The sequence below is a fragment of the Haplochromis burtoni genome, unplaced genomic scaffold, assembly GCF_018398535.1.
Source record: "Haplochromis burtoni strain Fernald_Lab_line unplaced genomic scaffold, NCSU_Asbu1 Contig_4, whole genome shotgun sequence".
Taxonomy (NCBI): Eukaryota; Metazoa; Chordata; class Actinopteri; order Cichliformes; family Cichlidae; genus Haplochromis; species Haplochromis burtoni.
In genome coordinates this window covers 5,335,839-5,350,900 of record NW_024582365.1, presented here as the reverse complement: position 1 = coordinate 5,350,900, position 15,062 = coordinate 5,335,839, and the positions used below count along the sequence as shown (strand labels likewise).

Genomic DNA, 15,062 nt, shown 5'->3' with positions numbered 1-15,062 from the left:
CTCTCATACATTGCCTCTCTCACTCCTTCCTTCTTCTTTTTTTTGCGACGAATGTGAGCCGGCCTTTGTTTTTCAGGGAACGCCCTGACCCCAAACTCCTCTCCCCTTGTGCCAATCACCCGAAACCATCCCTATAAAACTGAAACCATTGCAAACAAAAATCCCATATGCATTTCTTTATTCTCTTCTCCCAACGGGCTCCCAAATGACCAATAACACCGCGCTCTGTACAAAAGCTAGTATTTATTCTCTCTCAAGTTACAACACAGTATTTTCACACTGGAGAAAAATAAATAAACATCTTGTTCAATAAATAGTATAGATATGATCCATAACCTTTAGCCATATCATCTAAGGCACATTGCAAACACATAACATTTATTCTGGGGGGAAAAAAGCCATCTGTTAACCTCCACGTCTGCTTTTTTGGTATTTAGGAATGTAAAGTAAGTTTAAGGGGAAAAAAAGTTCATCATTTTGGCACTGAAAATGAGATTACAGAGCAGTTTTCCAACTTGCTTCACGATGTTGTCACTACAATCAGTCACCAGAAATCTGTAGCAAAAACACAACCAAGCCCATATCTCCAGTTCTGAAAAAAAAAAATCCTGTATCTGTAGCTCAGATACTCAAAAAGTGGACCTATTATGCTCATTTAAAAGTACATATTTTATTTGGACTCTGCAGTTTGAAGCCAGCTGTTTTAGCTCCTTTCTTCTTTAAGCCCATTTTCTTCTGATTGGATGCTTTTTGCAAATGGAAGGTTTGAACAGAACAGGAATATCTGCCGTCAATGACATCACAGGAAAAAAATGTCTAAAACTGTACAGTAATGTGCAAAGGTTTTGAGCCGCCCCTCATTTCTTTATATACTTTTCTAGTTTGGTGTGACAGCCCTTGTTTTTCAACACAGCCTGAACTCTGTTGACAAGCTTTCTTGTCATTTCTTTAAGTTGTCTTTAGTAATAGTTCTCCAGGCTTCTTGAAGGACATTCATGATTGACTTTTGTTCTGTTCTCTGTCGAGATGATCCCACGCTGCTTCAGTAATGTTGAGGTCCAGACTCTGAGGAGGCCAATCCATGATAGTGTTTCACGTTGTGTTTTTTTTAGATGCAGCCCTCAGGTCCTGTGTCGGGTCTTTGCTTCATTTCATCTATTTCTTAAGGGCATGACTGTTTATCTTCTAGTTTTTAGCCTTTCCACCACTTCTTTTTTATCCTCCACTTCTTCAGCTTCCTCCAATGTGCAAAGGAAAAATCTGAAAGACCTTTAAAAAGCCAGGAAGCTTGAGACCACTATAAAAATCACAAAAGCTGCGTTCTTGGAAGCAAAATATAAAGAAGTAAGGGGTGGTGCAAGACTTTTGCACAGACATCCATGTATGAAAATAAATAAAATAAAATAAAGACAAGCATAATGGGTCCACTTTTAAGTCTTTTTCTGTTTGCGTTTGAGAAAGCACAATCAGTTGCTATAGCTATGGCACAAGACATTAGAAGCATAAATGAAAGTTGAGAACAGGGACAAAATGTTGACACTAAATTAAGTCTCGTTTGATATAAAATACATATACAAATTACAATTTGTGGCATTACATGGATGCTGAAGTTATGCAACATTTTATTCAAGACTTTGAGACCACCTGTAGGCTTTGCTGGTTTGCAACTTGGTGATTTTACATATTTACCTGGGCTTAAAAAAATAGACATTAAAAATGTGTATTCAAATGTGAGCCTTAGAGTTGCAGGTTAGTAGATTTCTTTACCCTGTTTTTATGCTTAAGAAAGCTGACTGAAGGCTGGCTCTAGAATCATATTATTGTACAAATCTGACAGTGGTTTAGATGTTCTCATCAAGCTTCCTGTAAGGAAGCAACACAGTATATTTTCCACTGCAGTGTAGTGTGGAAGTATTTCTTTGCTTTGTCTCAAATGTTATTAACATCTCTTGCTGTGAAGTGAAATATGTGAAGAGCTGAATTGACGGGATAAAAGTGAATAGTGTGTTAAGGCAGGAAACACCACAATAATTAGCGTGCGTGTGCGTATGTGTCCGGGCAGTATGTGTAGCGCTCTTGTAGGGTTACTGTAACTGACCAGTTGACTTGTGATTACGCAGCAGTACCGCTCTGCTGGTTATTTCCAGAGTCATCCCACTGACTCAGCTTCCTCTCCTTTTCTGCCTCTTTCTCTCCTCCTCTGCGCCCCCATCATCCCTCTGGCCATTTTTCCTCCCCTTTTGTCTTTTGCCCATTCAGAATTTTTCCCTTCTTCCTTTAGAGAAAATGAATGTTTGCTGATTCACACATCTGGGGGTCACTGAATCAGTTTTCACTCAATGGAGGCACTGTCTGTCTCACCGCCTGTCACTCAGTCTGCCCTCGTCTGCATGTGTGTGTCTAACCACCTACAGTGGTATTTCTGTTGATCTATGAGCCGTGAAGTCCGGTAACTCAGCCCAGCCTCAGTGTGTCTCGCTCAATGAGCAGCTATGTGCATTAGGCGGGTGACAGTGCTGGTAATGTGTTGGCTTTGTGTGTCTTATATTCCATTAGCACTTCTGGTGACCTGCCAAACAGTCCTTCATTCACTTATTCCAGTACGGTATGAATGCATGTGTTTATGTGCTTTTGTCTGTTAAATCCGTCGGTTTGATTCCACTCAGATTTTGTGCAAATAATTGCCGATATACTGCACTTTTGTGTGTCTGTGTGTGTTTGTGAGCGTGCGTGTAAGTCTTATCGGTGCCTCAGCCTCGGAGCTTCTTCTTGAGGCAGTTAAAGTCCTTCGCCGATCGCCACAGCCAGCTCTGAAGCTCTCGCAGTATCCAGAAACCCTCCACCTTCCTGGTAAAGTCGTTCATTGTCGTCCGTGCCGGCAGCAGGGAAGATGAGGGGGAGGAAGAGGAGGCGGAGGTGTAGGAGGAGGTGAAGAGCGGATTCAAGGGAGGCGAGAGTAGGGAGGTGCCCCTTTGTAAAGATAGAGGGACAGGCTGGGGGAGGAGGGTGTGCTCCTTGCCTGCTCCGAATTGGTAGAGGAGGGAGAGTGTGGACAGAGGAGGTTCGAGAGTCGGGGAGAGGAGGGAGCGAGGAGACCGACGCTGCTTCAGATATCCACTGGAGGAAGAGGAGGTAGCATCTGCGTATGCTTGCTTGTCCTCCTCTTCCTCTGACCTTCTGCTCCCCTCTAGAATGAATCCATCCTCCGCTCTGAGCGTGTCTGGATGATGTGCGTTCAGATTGTAGCTGTATTGATGGTCGTTGGTTCCTTGTTGGTTTTCTGTTTGTTGTTGAAGAGATCCCAAGCCTTTTGTGTCCACATATGACACTTCAAACCCGGGTTCGAACTGCCTCTCCTGTTCCTCTCCATCCTCAGCTATACTTAACAGCCTTCTCCTCCTCACCCATCTCTCCTCTTCCTCCTTTCCTGCTGCGTTTTTTGCACTGGCTGCCCAATTTCCTCTCTCTGGCTCTTCCCTCTTCTCTCTTCTCCGTCTTTCTCCCCTTGCCCTCTCCCTCGATCCGCTACTCCTTCCTCTGGCTGCCTCTGCTCTCCTTGCCTCTTTTCCTCTTCTTTTTTCTGTCAGCTCCTTAGTGACACCATCTTCCTTAACTCCTCTGACTAACTTTGTCCCACTTCTTCTTTGGCCACTACGCTGACCAGACACCGATCTAGATCCGGCTCTCGATCTGTACAGGTTCTGGCTCATGAGCGGAGCTGGTCGGCCACCTCCTGTCCCCGTCTGCAAATACTGCAGCTCACCAGCGTTACCTCTCATGTTTGGAGTTTGTGTAGGATTTGTGTCACCGAGCGCGGTCATCAGTGCAGATATTGAACCCAGAAGTCCATCCAGACCCATGCAGAAGTGCAGGAGGGAGGTCTTGAGTGAGGGGCAGAGGGTTGAGCGGGCCAGCTCCCTGACAGCTCCTAGAAGGACAGAGTAGGCCTTTTGGTTCTGGGCCAGTCGTGCTTTGTTCTCCAGGCGGTGCCACTGGTCCACTCGAGTGGCAGCACTCGGCAGTGTCAGAGCTGTGCTGTTGGGCCGCGGAGGGGAGAAGTCTTTGTCATTAAATGGAGGGCCAAGATAGGTCAGCTGGAGGACAAATGAGAAGAGGAAAGGAGAAGATTTATTATAGTTTATTACAAATTGGGCAATCATTCATCATAACAATTTCAATATCTTCACTGCTATAAAGCTAAACTTGTCAGGGTGAGAAAAAAAAAGTCAAGAGCCACTCTATTTGAGTGCTTTAGGGGGCCTCCTTTTTAACTAAAAGGAAGGTGAATACCATGGTGCTACACAGAAAAACAGTGCACAGTTTATGCAAATACACTGTATAAAGGCTGAGTGGGAAAGTCACCCACTAAACTGTGATGACTGACAATTGTTTTGCAGTTTGGCTTTGTTTTCTCCTCCAAATTAGTTTCCAAATAGTTCGGCTAACCGGAGGGTTTGAGTAAAAACCTGTCTGATCTGAAATAGCAGTTTCTGTTTCTTGTCTTGACAAAGTCCCAGATCTCAGCAAGTAACATGCAAAAAAACAACCAGCATGATTTTTTTTTTTTTTTTGGTTGTGTTTCTTCAAATGTGGGAGGTTTTCTGCTAAATGGTTCTTCATGAGCCTGTTCGCATATGAGAGGCAACATCTGCGGCACATGTCCAGTGACAAACAGACAAAGTTACAGCAGAATGACATATTCTACCAATGAATACAAAACTATAATATTAAAAGCGCTGTAGAATTAAAAAGCACTGTTCTTAATACACTCTAGTGCTTCACGCATTAGGGTCGGAGAAGTGTGATATAATTGCAGCCCATTTAAAGCCAGAAAGGAAAGCTGGTAAAATTCACCCTATGCAAGTTAATAGACTTATCAGCATCACTGCCTCATTGTTTAATATAAATATCCAAACCTTTTTATAGTAACATCTTGCTTAAATTAAGGTGTTTCTACATAATGTAAGACAGTTTTTGACTTTCAGCTGCAGTCCTGTCAGCATTCAGGAGTCAGAAAACAAGTAAAGAAGTGTTTTTACAAATTCAAGAGTACTTCAATATGCAGAATTAAATTGGGGATTGAACCACTAAGCCTCCAATGAGTAGAAAACCCGTTCTGCCTCCTCAGCCACATCCGCCTGCACTACTATCTGCCTATAACATCCATCTATTCTCTTCTGCTGATGCTTTTCAGGGTCAGGGTGGTGGTTGGGGGGGGGCTGGTCCCAGCTACCATAGGGCGAGAGGAGGGGTACACCCTAGATAGATCACTTTACTTAGATCTTATTTTTGGATCTGATGCTGTTCATCAGGAATTACATCTATATAGACAGAAGTAGTGGGAAGTGCTTTCAGGAGTGTTCTTTAGTTAGTCAAGATCATATTTAAAAAGCAGGGTATAGAATTAGTATTAATAATGATGAATATGAAGGGGTCTCCATGATGTATAGAGTCCAACAGGGTTGCTTCAATCTCACCATATGACTAGTCACACAAACGTGCCATGTACCAATGTACCACGAGAAGGTAAACAACTGAATGCAATAAAACATCCTTCAACTACATGAAGACAGAAGTAATTATGTTTGGCAATAAAAAGGAGGGAGATGCATTAAAGCTCCTTCATGCTCTGTTTTCTTGTCAGGTGTACTGCTGTAGTATATGTTAGACAGTCTTCAAAATGTAACAGAGATACACCAACAAGATCACACATAACTCCAGTTTCTTGTATCCTTGCACTGTTTGTCAATTAAATATAGAATTCACCTTAAGTCCCAATGTGTTGTCCAAAAAATATCACAAATATGTTTACTGAGCACAAGCCTGCACGGTCTCTCAAGTCTGCAGGGATTGGTCAACTCAAACCAAACATGGTGAAATGGCTTTTAGCCATCCTGCTGCCCACAGCTGGAATCAGCTCCCCACGGAGCTTAGATATACCCCAACTGTAGCCATTTAAAAACTAAACTCAAAATAAGCTACTGTTCCCAGTTCTCATTATCTGTTACGTTTATTATTTTTCTTATCTTTGGCCTGGCAGTGTTGGGAAAGTTACTTTGAAGTGGTTTACAAACCAAAAATTTAATTCACACAGGGAGCAGCTCAGCTAGCAAAATCGCCCGAGGGAGAAACTGGTAAAAAGAAAAAGCTACTTCATTAATTATTTTGCTGAGAGAAAGACATTATAATATATTACCAAAAAGCCACATGTCAGCTAAATGTCAATCAGTTTAATTTATTGCAAAGAGCTGTACTTGTTTACAAGTATAAGAAAAGAAATACTCCTTTATTCATGGGAAAGTGGAGAAATGCCATCTGTGGCTATCTATATAACATCCATCAGGCTTCCCTTTGGGAACTAGTCCTTGCCTTATACACTCTGTGGGCAAAAGCATTTAGCCACAGCTCTTAATCTTTGAATTGATGTGTTTTTAGTCCCATTACCACAGGTGATGTTACAGAGGGGGATGTCCAAGTGATGAGGCGGATCACATGTAAAAGTCACCAAAGCTCTGCTGAGTAAATAAATGCAGAGCTCTGAATCTCCTCTGACATTAAAATCAGTACAAAAATTGTGCACCTGGTGCTTCATGGCATCAGTTTCCATAGCCTGAGTTGCTTCTGTAGATGTAATGTGTAGTTGGCCCAGTGTTTTTGTCCATATTGAGGACTTTCTGGACTTTCTGGCCAAAAATTGTGTGCAGTTTCAGTTGTTAACTACACAAACGTCCACAGTGTGAATATGAACATTAACTGCAAGCGAGTTACTGCAAATGGCTAAAGTGCCTGTTTAATGACATGTAATTTCACCATAATTTCATAAGGAACCATAACAGATATGTGGCTCTTTATCTGCTAGATGTTCACTAACTATCTATCGTTTTCATTGTTGTGAAGGATCATATTCATCGTCACTGTTAAATACATTCTTATGATAAATAGTGCATTTGTGAGTTTTGAGCTGTTTTGCTTAAGCATTCTCATTTATTCCTGTGTATTTCATGCATATGCATTCCTATTTGAAAATTATTTACTTTTTTTCTCTGATGCAGACATTTTGGTAAAAGACTGAACATATCACAAAACTACTCACATATACGTCTTTGATCTCTTTCAGCTGATACTCCAGGTACTTGGTGAGCTCATAGGTGCTCTGTATCGAACTCCTCTCGCTGGCCAGGTTGTGGAGAGCATCCCCGGCGGTGGCCATGGCAGCGGCCAATAGCAAGACGAGCTGGTGCTCGACTATGGAGAAACAAAGAAAACACTGTGAGATGTGTCTTTAATGACTTTCACGTCTTGGGTGTCCAAGCGTTAAATAGCTTACGCTGTAGAGGTATTTGCCGTAAAAACAGAGAGGTGAAATTTATTTTCTAAGACGTGTTGTCATTATTTAACTTGGATGATGAGTTTTTAAATGAATTTTGATGATAGGGAGCTCAACAAGCAAAAAAAAAAAAAAAAACAGAAAAAAAGAAAATCACCTCCAGCAACAGTTTCCTAGCTTTTCTCCGGTCGCATCACACTGTTTATAGGAATTTTTTTTTACAATATTCCAGTTTATTCCTTTGTCTCTATGACGATGGCCTTGTCTGTTTACATTTTGCCAGGTCAGAGTCATCTGACACTGCCAATAAAGCTTTTTCCGTTTCCAATCTAATTTTAGAGGTTTCTGGCTGTCGGAGGTTTACTCTGGCTTCAAATAAAACCTTGTTTAATAGCTTCAGACAGTCAGACAAATGGCTCCTATGTTCAATGCAGCAGTCTGTCAGGACAGCAGTCGCCTGAACGTGCACACACTCTCGCACACACGCTTTCATTCCTGACCGATAACCCCGAAAACAAAGGCATGTGGCTTTCTTTACAATCACAAACATTAATGTGTTTGTATGGGTTGTATGTTTGCTGTGGACTTCTTGTTTAGGTTTCAGAGTGTTTGTGTAGGTGTTTCATGTTACTGTGTGAGTGTTTGTGAGAATGTTTGTAGCCGTAATTATATATGTGGATTAAATTCGCATTGCTGAGAGTGTATACAATGATTGTGTGTGCGTGTGTGTGTGTGTGTGTGTGTGTGTGTGTGTGTGAGAGAGAGAGAGAGAGGGGGCGGCAGTGTATTTGTAAGAGTGGAAACCTTTCAGTGCCCCTGTCTCTGGTTTCAAACTGAGAAAATTGGAAAATTGGAGCTGAAAGGTGATTTTCAACATTAAGGAACTTCATGTACGTCCACTTCTCTGCGTCCCATGCGCTCTCTCTCTGGACACTTTCACACTTTCTCCTTTGCTCGCTAACTCACTCTCTCAGCACTGCTTCAGCCTTTCATTGGAGCCCTGCAAACATTTCCTCTTTTCATTTCTGCTCTCCATCATCCTCTCCCCCCCCCCTCCATCCTCCTGACACCCGGACGGCAGGCCGTGATTCATGCTTGTAATTATGGGCAAACCGTGCTGCTGCTCAACAGGTGTGAAATATGCATTGCACAATGTGTGTGTGTGTGTGTGTGTGTTCATGTGTGCGTCCGCTTTCTCTCTTATGCTCAATCTCCTCTGTCTTAGACACACCTCAAGCCTCCTGTTGTTTGACCAGTGCAATCCCTTTCTGCTTCTAGATTAGTCACACTCTTCTCCAGCGTTCCTATCTTCCCTGTCATACCTTTATCCTCATTTTCTCCTCTCAGCGATCTTATCTCTCGCATGCCTTAGGTCGGAATAACAGCAGACAATTAACCCTGATTAGCTCGCCTGCTCCTCAATTTCCCTTTTCTCTCTCCCTTTGATATTTCACTACGGGGGCCCCACAGGACTAATATGAGACTTGAGAATTGAGGGAATTGCTTCAACACCCTGCAGAACATTTACCCCTAGCGTTCACTTGGGTATAAATAAAATAGAATAAATAAATAAATGATTTCGGTTTTAAATAGTCAACACCTTTTTTTCCTTCTCTGACTCACCATATTTGCCATATCAGGATGCACTCCCACACAGGGTTGGGTTGAAACTGAGTGATATGCAAAAGCATCCCAGAAATAACTGCACTGAGGAAGAGATTTAGCTCTCTATAATAAGTAAGTGATTAGTTATGACTCACCCAAAAATCGGAAACAAAAACAAACCACTAGAATACAGCAACAAGTAGGATTAATTATGTTACTTAATTTGATTCATTTTTAAAAAAGCACTGTGACATGGCAACTGCTTCTACTATAGCCTCACTTAATAGCAGATGACAGACAGTTTCAAATTAAAACAGGATTAAAAATGTGTGTCATGCTTTGAGTGACAGGGCAAAATCTAAGCAAACAACGCCCTAACTGCTTGATTAAACAAGACTCTTTCACACCAGGTGACTCTTCCCCTACCCGTTGACCCCCAAGTTGCCGACTACATCAAGGCATTTTCCCAGACTATTTTCTGAGCCCATGGCAACTCCCACACACACCTTGAAGTTAGTCATCCAGGGCAACCCTTCTCAGCCAAGCCTCCATCTCACTCCTCGTCACCTGTCAGAGGCACTAAGCATCTTTCAGCAACGGCTAAACATTTGGAGCTCATCAAGCAGCTGGCTCCTCCCACTGAACATCCCCCATTAGCATCAAAACACCCCGAAACCAACACAACATCGTTGACTCTTGAAGTAAACAAGCTTGAAGAAAACAAGGGCTCACAGTGTGCAGTGAGGGGTCATTTTCAAAGGGAATAAACAGGTACCGAAAAAAGGAGTCTGGGATGAAGGAGGAAAAATCTTCTTGGCAAAAATCAACCCAAACTGTTCCAAACCGTTTCCTTTTGTCTGCAGCCACATGCTTGGAGATGATTGCCAGACGTGAAAGGCTCTTGTTGTTTTGATTGAGCACTGACATGTCTTAAAGCGGCCTCTGCTGCCGCTAAAAACAACCGCTCTTTTGTACAAGTAAACTCAGATAACTCAAACCGAAAGCCATGTTGTCGTTATATAATATTAGCTTGAGTAACGGCAGTATAGTCGGCATATAGCCTGACTTCAAGGCGAGCCCTGTAGGCTTGGGGCTGTGTCTGTGTACCTGGCAGTGGAAGCACACTCCGCAGGGCAGGGTTGAAACCAGAACATTCTCCATGGGAGGATTGCATTACAGCAACACAGGAGTTCCCTACAACGGCCGACCGTGACCTGCTTCCACGCAGTTGTTTGTGTGAGTCTACACACATGTACCTATTAGAGTTACACATATGCACACATGGGGTGAGGTGGGTTGGGGGGGGGGCTCCTTTATTTGCAACAGATCATATTTTTATCTTCAGTTTGTTCGCCGGTGTAAAGTCAGTTCTGGCGCTCTGGAGTCTGGTTGCCATCTGCAGAGCAGAGCTGAACGTGAGGTTCTGGCAGCAGAGCTTGTGCGCTCCAGATAGTTCAGAATTAAACACCAACACGGGGTCAGGGTTCAGAGTTGAATGTTAGGGCGCAAGGATGTGTTCAAGGATAAAAGGACATTTGACATTTTACACTCCAGACGCTGTTTTGGTAAACCAGTGACCCAGTGTTTGTGGGTGTTGTGTCGCTTCCATCTGAGAGGACTGGTATTTCATCTTTCCCAGCATGCATCACCATTTGAGGTTTTAAACAAGCACTTAAACAGAATTTGGTATTGTGGGAAAACCATGTGCAAGAAAATCTCTCCGGTCTGGTCCAGGAAAAACTCACTCGGGTGCCAAAAAAGGTTGCCCTCCATCGCTTTAACCACTTGAAAGAGGTCTGAAACAGAGATGAAACCTAAGTACATGGAAGATGTTGTAAATCAGCTCTAGATTCATGATGTTTATTATTTCCTGTGTAATGCTGATTGGATAGGATCGGATGTTGTCATGTGCATACATACATATAAGTGCTGTGTGTACAGTACAAGATTTAACCTTTTGCAAACCCAAGCCATGTTTTCCTGAACCAAAATCCAGAGATGGATGCTAATTTCCTCACTCGTCACACATTATTTGTATCTAGTCGCTGTGAAGAATTCCTCTACTCCACCAGAGGACAATATCAAACATCACTAGGGACAGAAATAACTGATGTTTCCAGATATTTTCCACTTTGCTGCAATCCGTGATTGGAATATTGAGGTTATATTTCAGCTCCGTGACTGATTTTTAGTATGCTTTTTTTCTCTCCAGACTTTAAGAAAGATATCCCGATATAATCTGTTCAATATTTGCTAAAATGACCGGACTCACGTCATGATCAGACCAGGCAGCAGACCCTGCAAATACTATTCATGTGAGCCAATGATTGTGATTCTGAGTCAGAGATATCAGAAACTTTTGACAGCTCAAAAAAACAACAACAACACAGTCCGCTAACATCTGGGAACAATTGCTTAGATGTAATTCCTCCATTGGCAGGGACTTCTAAATAATCCTAATACGAACACTAATAGAATTAATTAAACAAAAGTAAACTAAAATCATACTGTTTCCATTTGTTAGGACAGCACTACAAATAATAACACCACAAAAACATAATAAAATAACACTGCAAAAATGGAACAAATAGTAAAAGCTATTCTAGCCTTACCGACCTCTTCTATGCGCGCTTATACTAAAAGCCGCATTCACCCATTCATACACTTTACTCTATTAACTTTAAGCACTTCGTCGAGCTCAAACACAGATGGATGCATCAAATTGGGGATGGGTATCTTTCCCAAGAAACGTTTCTTTCCCTTCTTATTAGGACGACCGGCTCTACCTCCTGAGCCGCAGCCGCCCCCAGCGTTTCCTGTCCATCCCAGCCTGCCGACATCATATGAATGCAGAACAAATTCAAGCTCCAGCTCAGTCTTACAGCCCTCATCAGACACTGTGAGCGTGGGCGTCACTGCCAACATCAACAAGTTCACAAATTATCGATATGTGCTCACTGAAATCCACATCCTGGAGCCACTAAATGAAAAACGGATCCTCTGCCTTGTCTTGTACGCTTGTTGTCTTCCAGCTAACGTGGCAGAGGCTGAGCTGGAGCCTCAATGTGGCTCTGATGACAGAAAGGAAGCATCCGAGCCAAAAATCAGAGAGCTGTTTGCTTTTTCCATTGTTTTAAACTATTCGGCTGCACTGTACCTGGTGGCAATTTTGTCCTCAGCCACAACATATACAAAAAAACATAAACACACCAGTGGATGCCAGGGGGAAAGCCATGCATCGCCTTACTGATATAAAGGATGGGGGGGACACAGGCCAGATGGACAGAAGGTTGACATTCTGGGGTCGGGGTCAGTTTTGTCTATCTGTGTACAGTTAAAGGCCAGATTTATGTGCAGTCTGTACTCAATCAAATGTGCATTCCTTCACTAACTCAACACACACACATGTATAAAGACTGCACACTGGAGTGTAGATCCGTGCATGCACAGGCGTTATACAGAGAAATACATATAAACAAACCTTTTCATAGTCAAGTACACACACACATGTGCAAACTTTTCCCATCCCTTCCCTCATGAGATTCCTTCCTCTGGAGTTTGTTCATGGTGAATTTCAAATTGATCCTCTTGGCACTGGACACACTCTGGGGTTGCCAAACAACATCAATGACCCCCAAAACAAAGGCAAAAGAAAACACACATTAAAAAAATCCAATAAAAATCATGTTCATGCCCAGAATCTCTCTTTGCAACCATTTCTCGCAAGTTGTAAACTCAACATCTTCTGCTCGGCTGCGCTTCTCGCCTCATTGTCTGTCTCCTTCTTCTCCTTATAAGCCAATCTACCCCCTCCTATTTTTTTTATATCACTGGATTCCAGTGGCTCCATGCTTTATCGCCATGTTTGGTTTCAATTTCTTTGTCGCTTCATCTCCACCACTCTCTCCTTAAATCTCTCTGAAACATCAAACTTCCATTTTAAAGTCTCCTTCCTTTCTATCCCTAATTACCTTTCCCTTCTCTTCCTTTCACTAATTGGCTCCACTCGTTCCCTCCATCAACATCTCTCATTCCCTCCCTCTTTTTTTGTCAGACCTTCAGTTTTTAATTTACCTCGAACCCCCACCACTTGCCATCCCCAAACTCACAGATTTTGCTTAGAAAAACACCCCGTAAACAGAATCAGACGAGAATCCGCTGCTGAATCGAGACTCCCCTGCTCCTCTACGGCCTTGATGGAAAACCGAAGAGCAGAGGTGGGAAATACGGAGCTGTTTATCGAAATACGAGGTAGCACTGAAGAGTATAAAAGGATTGGGAATACAAAGGAAAAAATGCTAAATATTCTCTACTTCCAGCTTCTTAAATTCTCCAGCTTCACCGCTTTTTATCATCTCACAGGAGAGGGAAAATAATAGCGGCAAAACAAGGGATTTACAGTCCTTACCTTCGTCTTTCGGAAGATAACTAACAGATTAAAAGGCACAACTGTCGATAACAGACCTCCTGAAAGTGCCTCTATACACTTTCTATACCCTTAAGGTCAGCTTAGGGTCAACCTTTTAATTTATCCATTCGACAGCTGTCCCTATATATTATCTTTTAGATTCATACACCGATTCTCTTTAAAGAAACACCCATGTGCTGGTGGAATACGGGTCCTTATCATTATCGCTTGTGCTCTGAGCAGTTTGACTCTTGTATCATCTGGGTTTTTGTATCTGTGTGTATGCGCCTGTGTAAATTCACCAATTTACGCCACTTTGTCAAGAACCTTTTACTCAGTTATATGCATTCTTCGGCTTCCCTTGCGCATTACTCACTCCAGCTGAAGTGTTTATGCGTTTCTCTTATACGACGCATTGTTAAATAGTCGCTCAATGTGACAAAAACCTAAAAGAACCGCTGTAACTTTAAAATACTGGCTACACATACACTAAAACTTGGCGATTGGTTACTTTAATAGGATATAAAAGACAGATTTTTTTTTGTTTGTTTGTTTTACTGCAATTTTTTTTTTTTTAAGTTTTGATCTGGAAGTGAGGAAGATATTTTGGAGCCTTGAAGGACAGACGGAGGGAAAGAAGAGGAGGAAGAGGAAAAGGGGTCGGTGGAGGGGAGCACGAGGGAGCCGGTGAGGGAGAGTTTTGTGAAGCGAGGGGCCATGTTAATTTGGGAAAAATGTAAACAGCATGTGTAACTGTTCAAAGCGTGACCGACTCATTTTATATCAGTCCCCCCCTGCTCTCTCCGCTCTCTTTCCCTCTGGGTGCTGCTAACTTCTGTCAATCTGCACTGCATTAACCCCTCTACCGCCAGTTCCTCCTTCTCCCTCTCTCCTTCTCTATTTACTTTTATCTGTCTCTCTCCCCCTCCACACACATCTTCCTGACGTTCACGTATACCGTGAAGAATTGGGGATGGCGCTGCAGCGAATAAAAAGATGTGAAAGGCTCACTTTATCCTGTTTTCCACCTCCTCTTCTCTCTCTCCATTTATCCCTACCTCTCTTTCTTTTCACCCTGACTTTGTTTTGTCCTTTTTAACCAGCATTTTGGAGTTAACGGGTCCAGCACATACTAAAGCTTTTATCTGAAACACACTGACACTAATTCAAGCCTCGGGGCAATAAAAGTCTTTGTCTGCGTGTGTGTACGCAAAAGTCAGACAGTGATGAGGAAAAGCGTGTATCTGTGCATCTGTGACAAGATAAATTCAAAGTGTGTGTGTGTGTGTGTGTGTGTGTGTGTGTGTGTGTGTGTGTGTGTGTGTGAGACAAAGACAGCCGAGCTTTCTGTGTATTTGTTTGCTCCAAGTATCGGTTTGTTCTGTAGTCAGCTTTCTGTTTATTGTCCTTTTAAAGTTACACTATACCTGACGTGAGACTCAAGATGGGACAGAGAGCGAAAGGGGAGGATGACAGAGGAAGAGGAGGAAGAAGAAAGCAGCAGAGCTGGTGATTTTTTTCTTATTTATATTTTTTGCTCAGAGCATCATTTCGTCATGGGCCATCCTTCAGTAGCTGCTTATCTTTCCTTCTTCTTTCACTTCTCCTTTTCCCTTCGTCTCCTAGACATGGAGCAGCAGCCGCACCAGTGGTCCCAGGGGAAAAGTGTGTGTGTGTGTGTGTGTGTGTGTGTGTGTGTGTGTGTGTGTGTGTGTGTGTGTG

General features: G+C 42.7%; 1 protein-coding gene across 2 annotated transcripts in view; it reads right to left on the bottom strand.

Moving 5' to 3' along the window:
* Positions 1–228: 228 nt before the first annotated feature.
* Positions 229–15,062, bottom strand: part of clcf1 (cardiotrophin-like cytokine factor 1) — an 18,821-nt gene continuing 3,987 nt past the window's right edge. The window contains exons 3-5 of one of the 2 annotated variants that reach the window (XM_042221733.1): positions 12,414–12,537; positions 7,094–7,245; positions 229–4,094 (exon numbers count right to left, since the gene is read on the bottom strand). In XM_042221733.1, coding sequence (XP_042077667.1) covers positions 2,751–4,094; positions 7,094–7,210 — 1,461 coding nt within the window. In that variant the 5' untranslated portion in view covers positions 7,211–7,245; positions 12,414–12,537 and the 3' untranslated portion in view covers positions 229–2,750. The remainder of the gene's footprint in view (positions 4,095–7,093; positions 7,246–12,413; positions 12,538–15,062) is intronic. The other variant, XM_042221732.1, reaches the window with a different exon arrangement.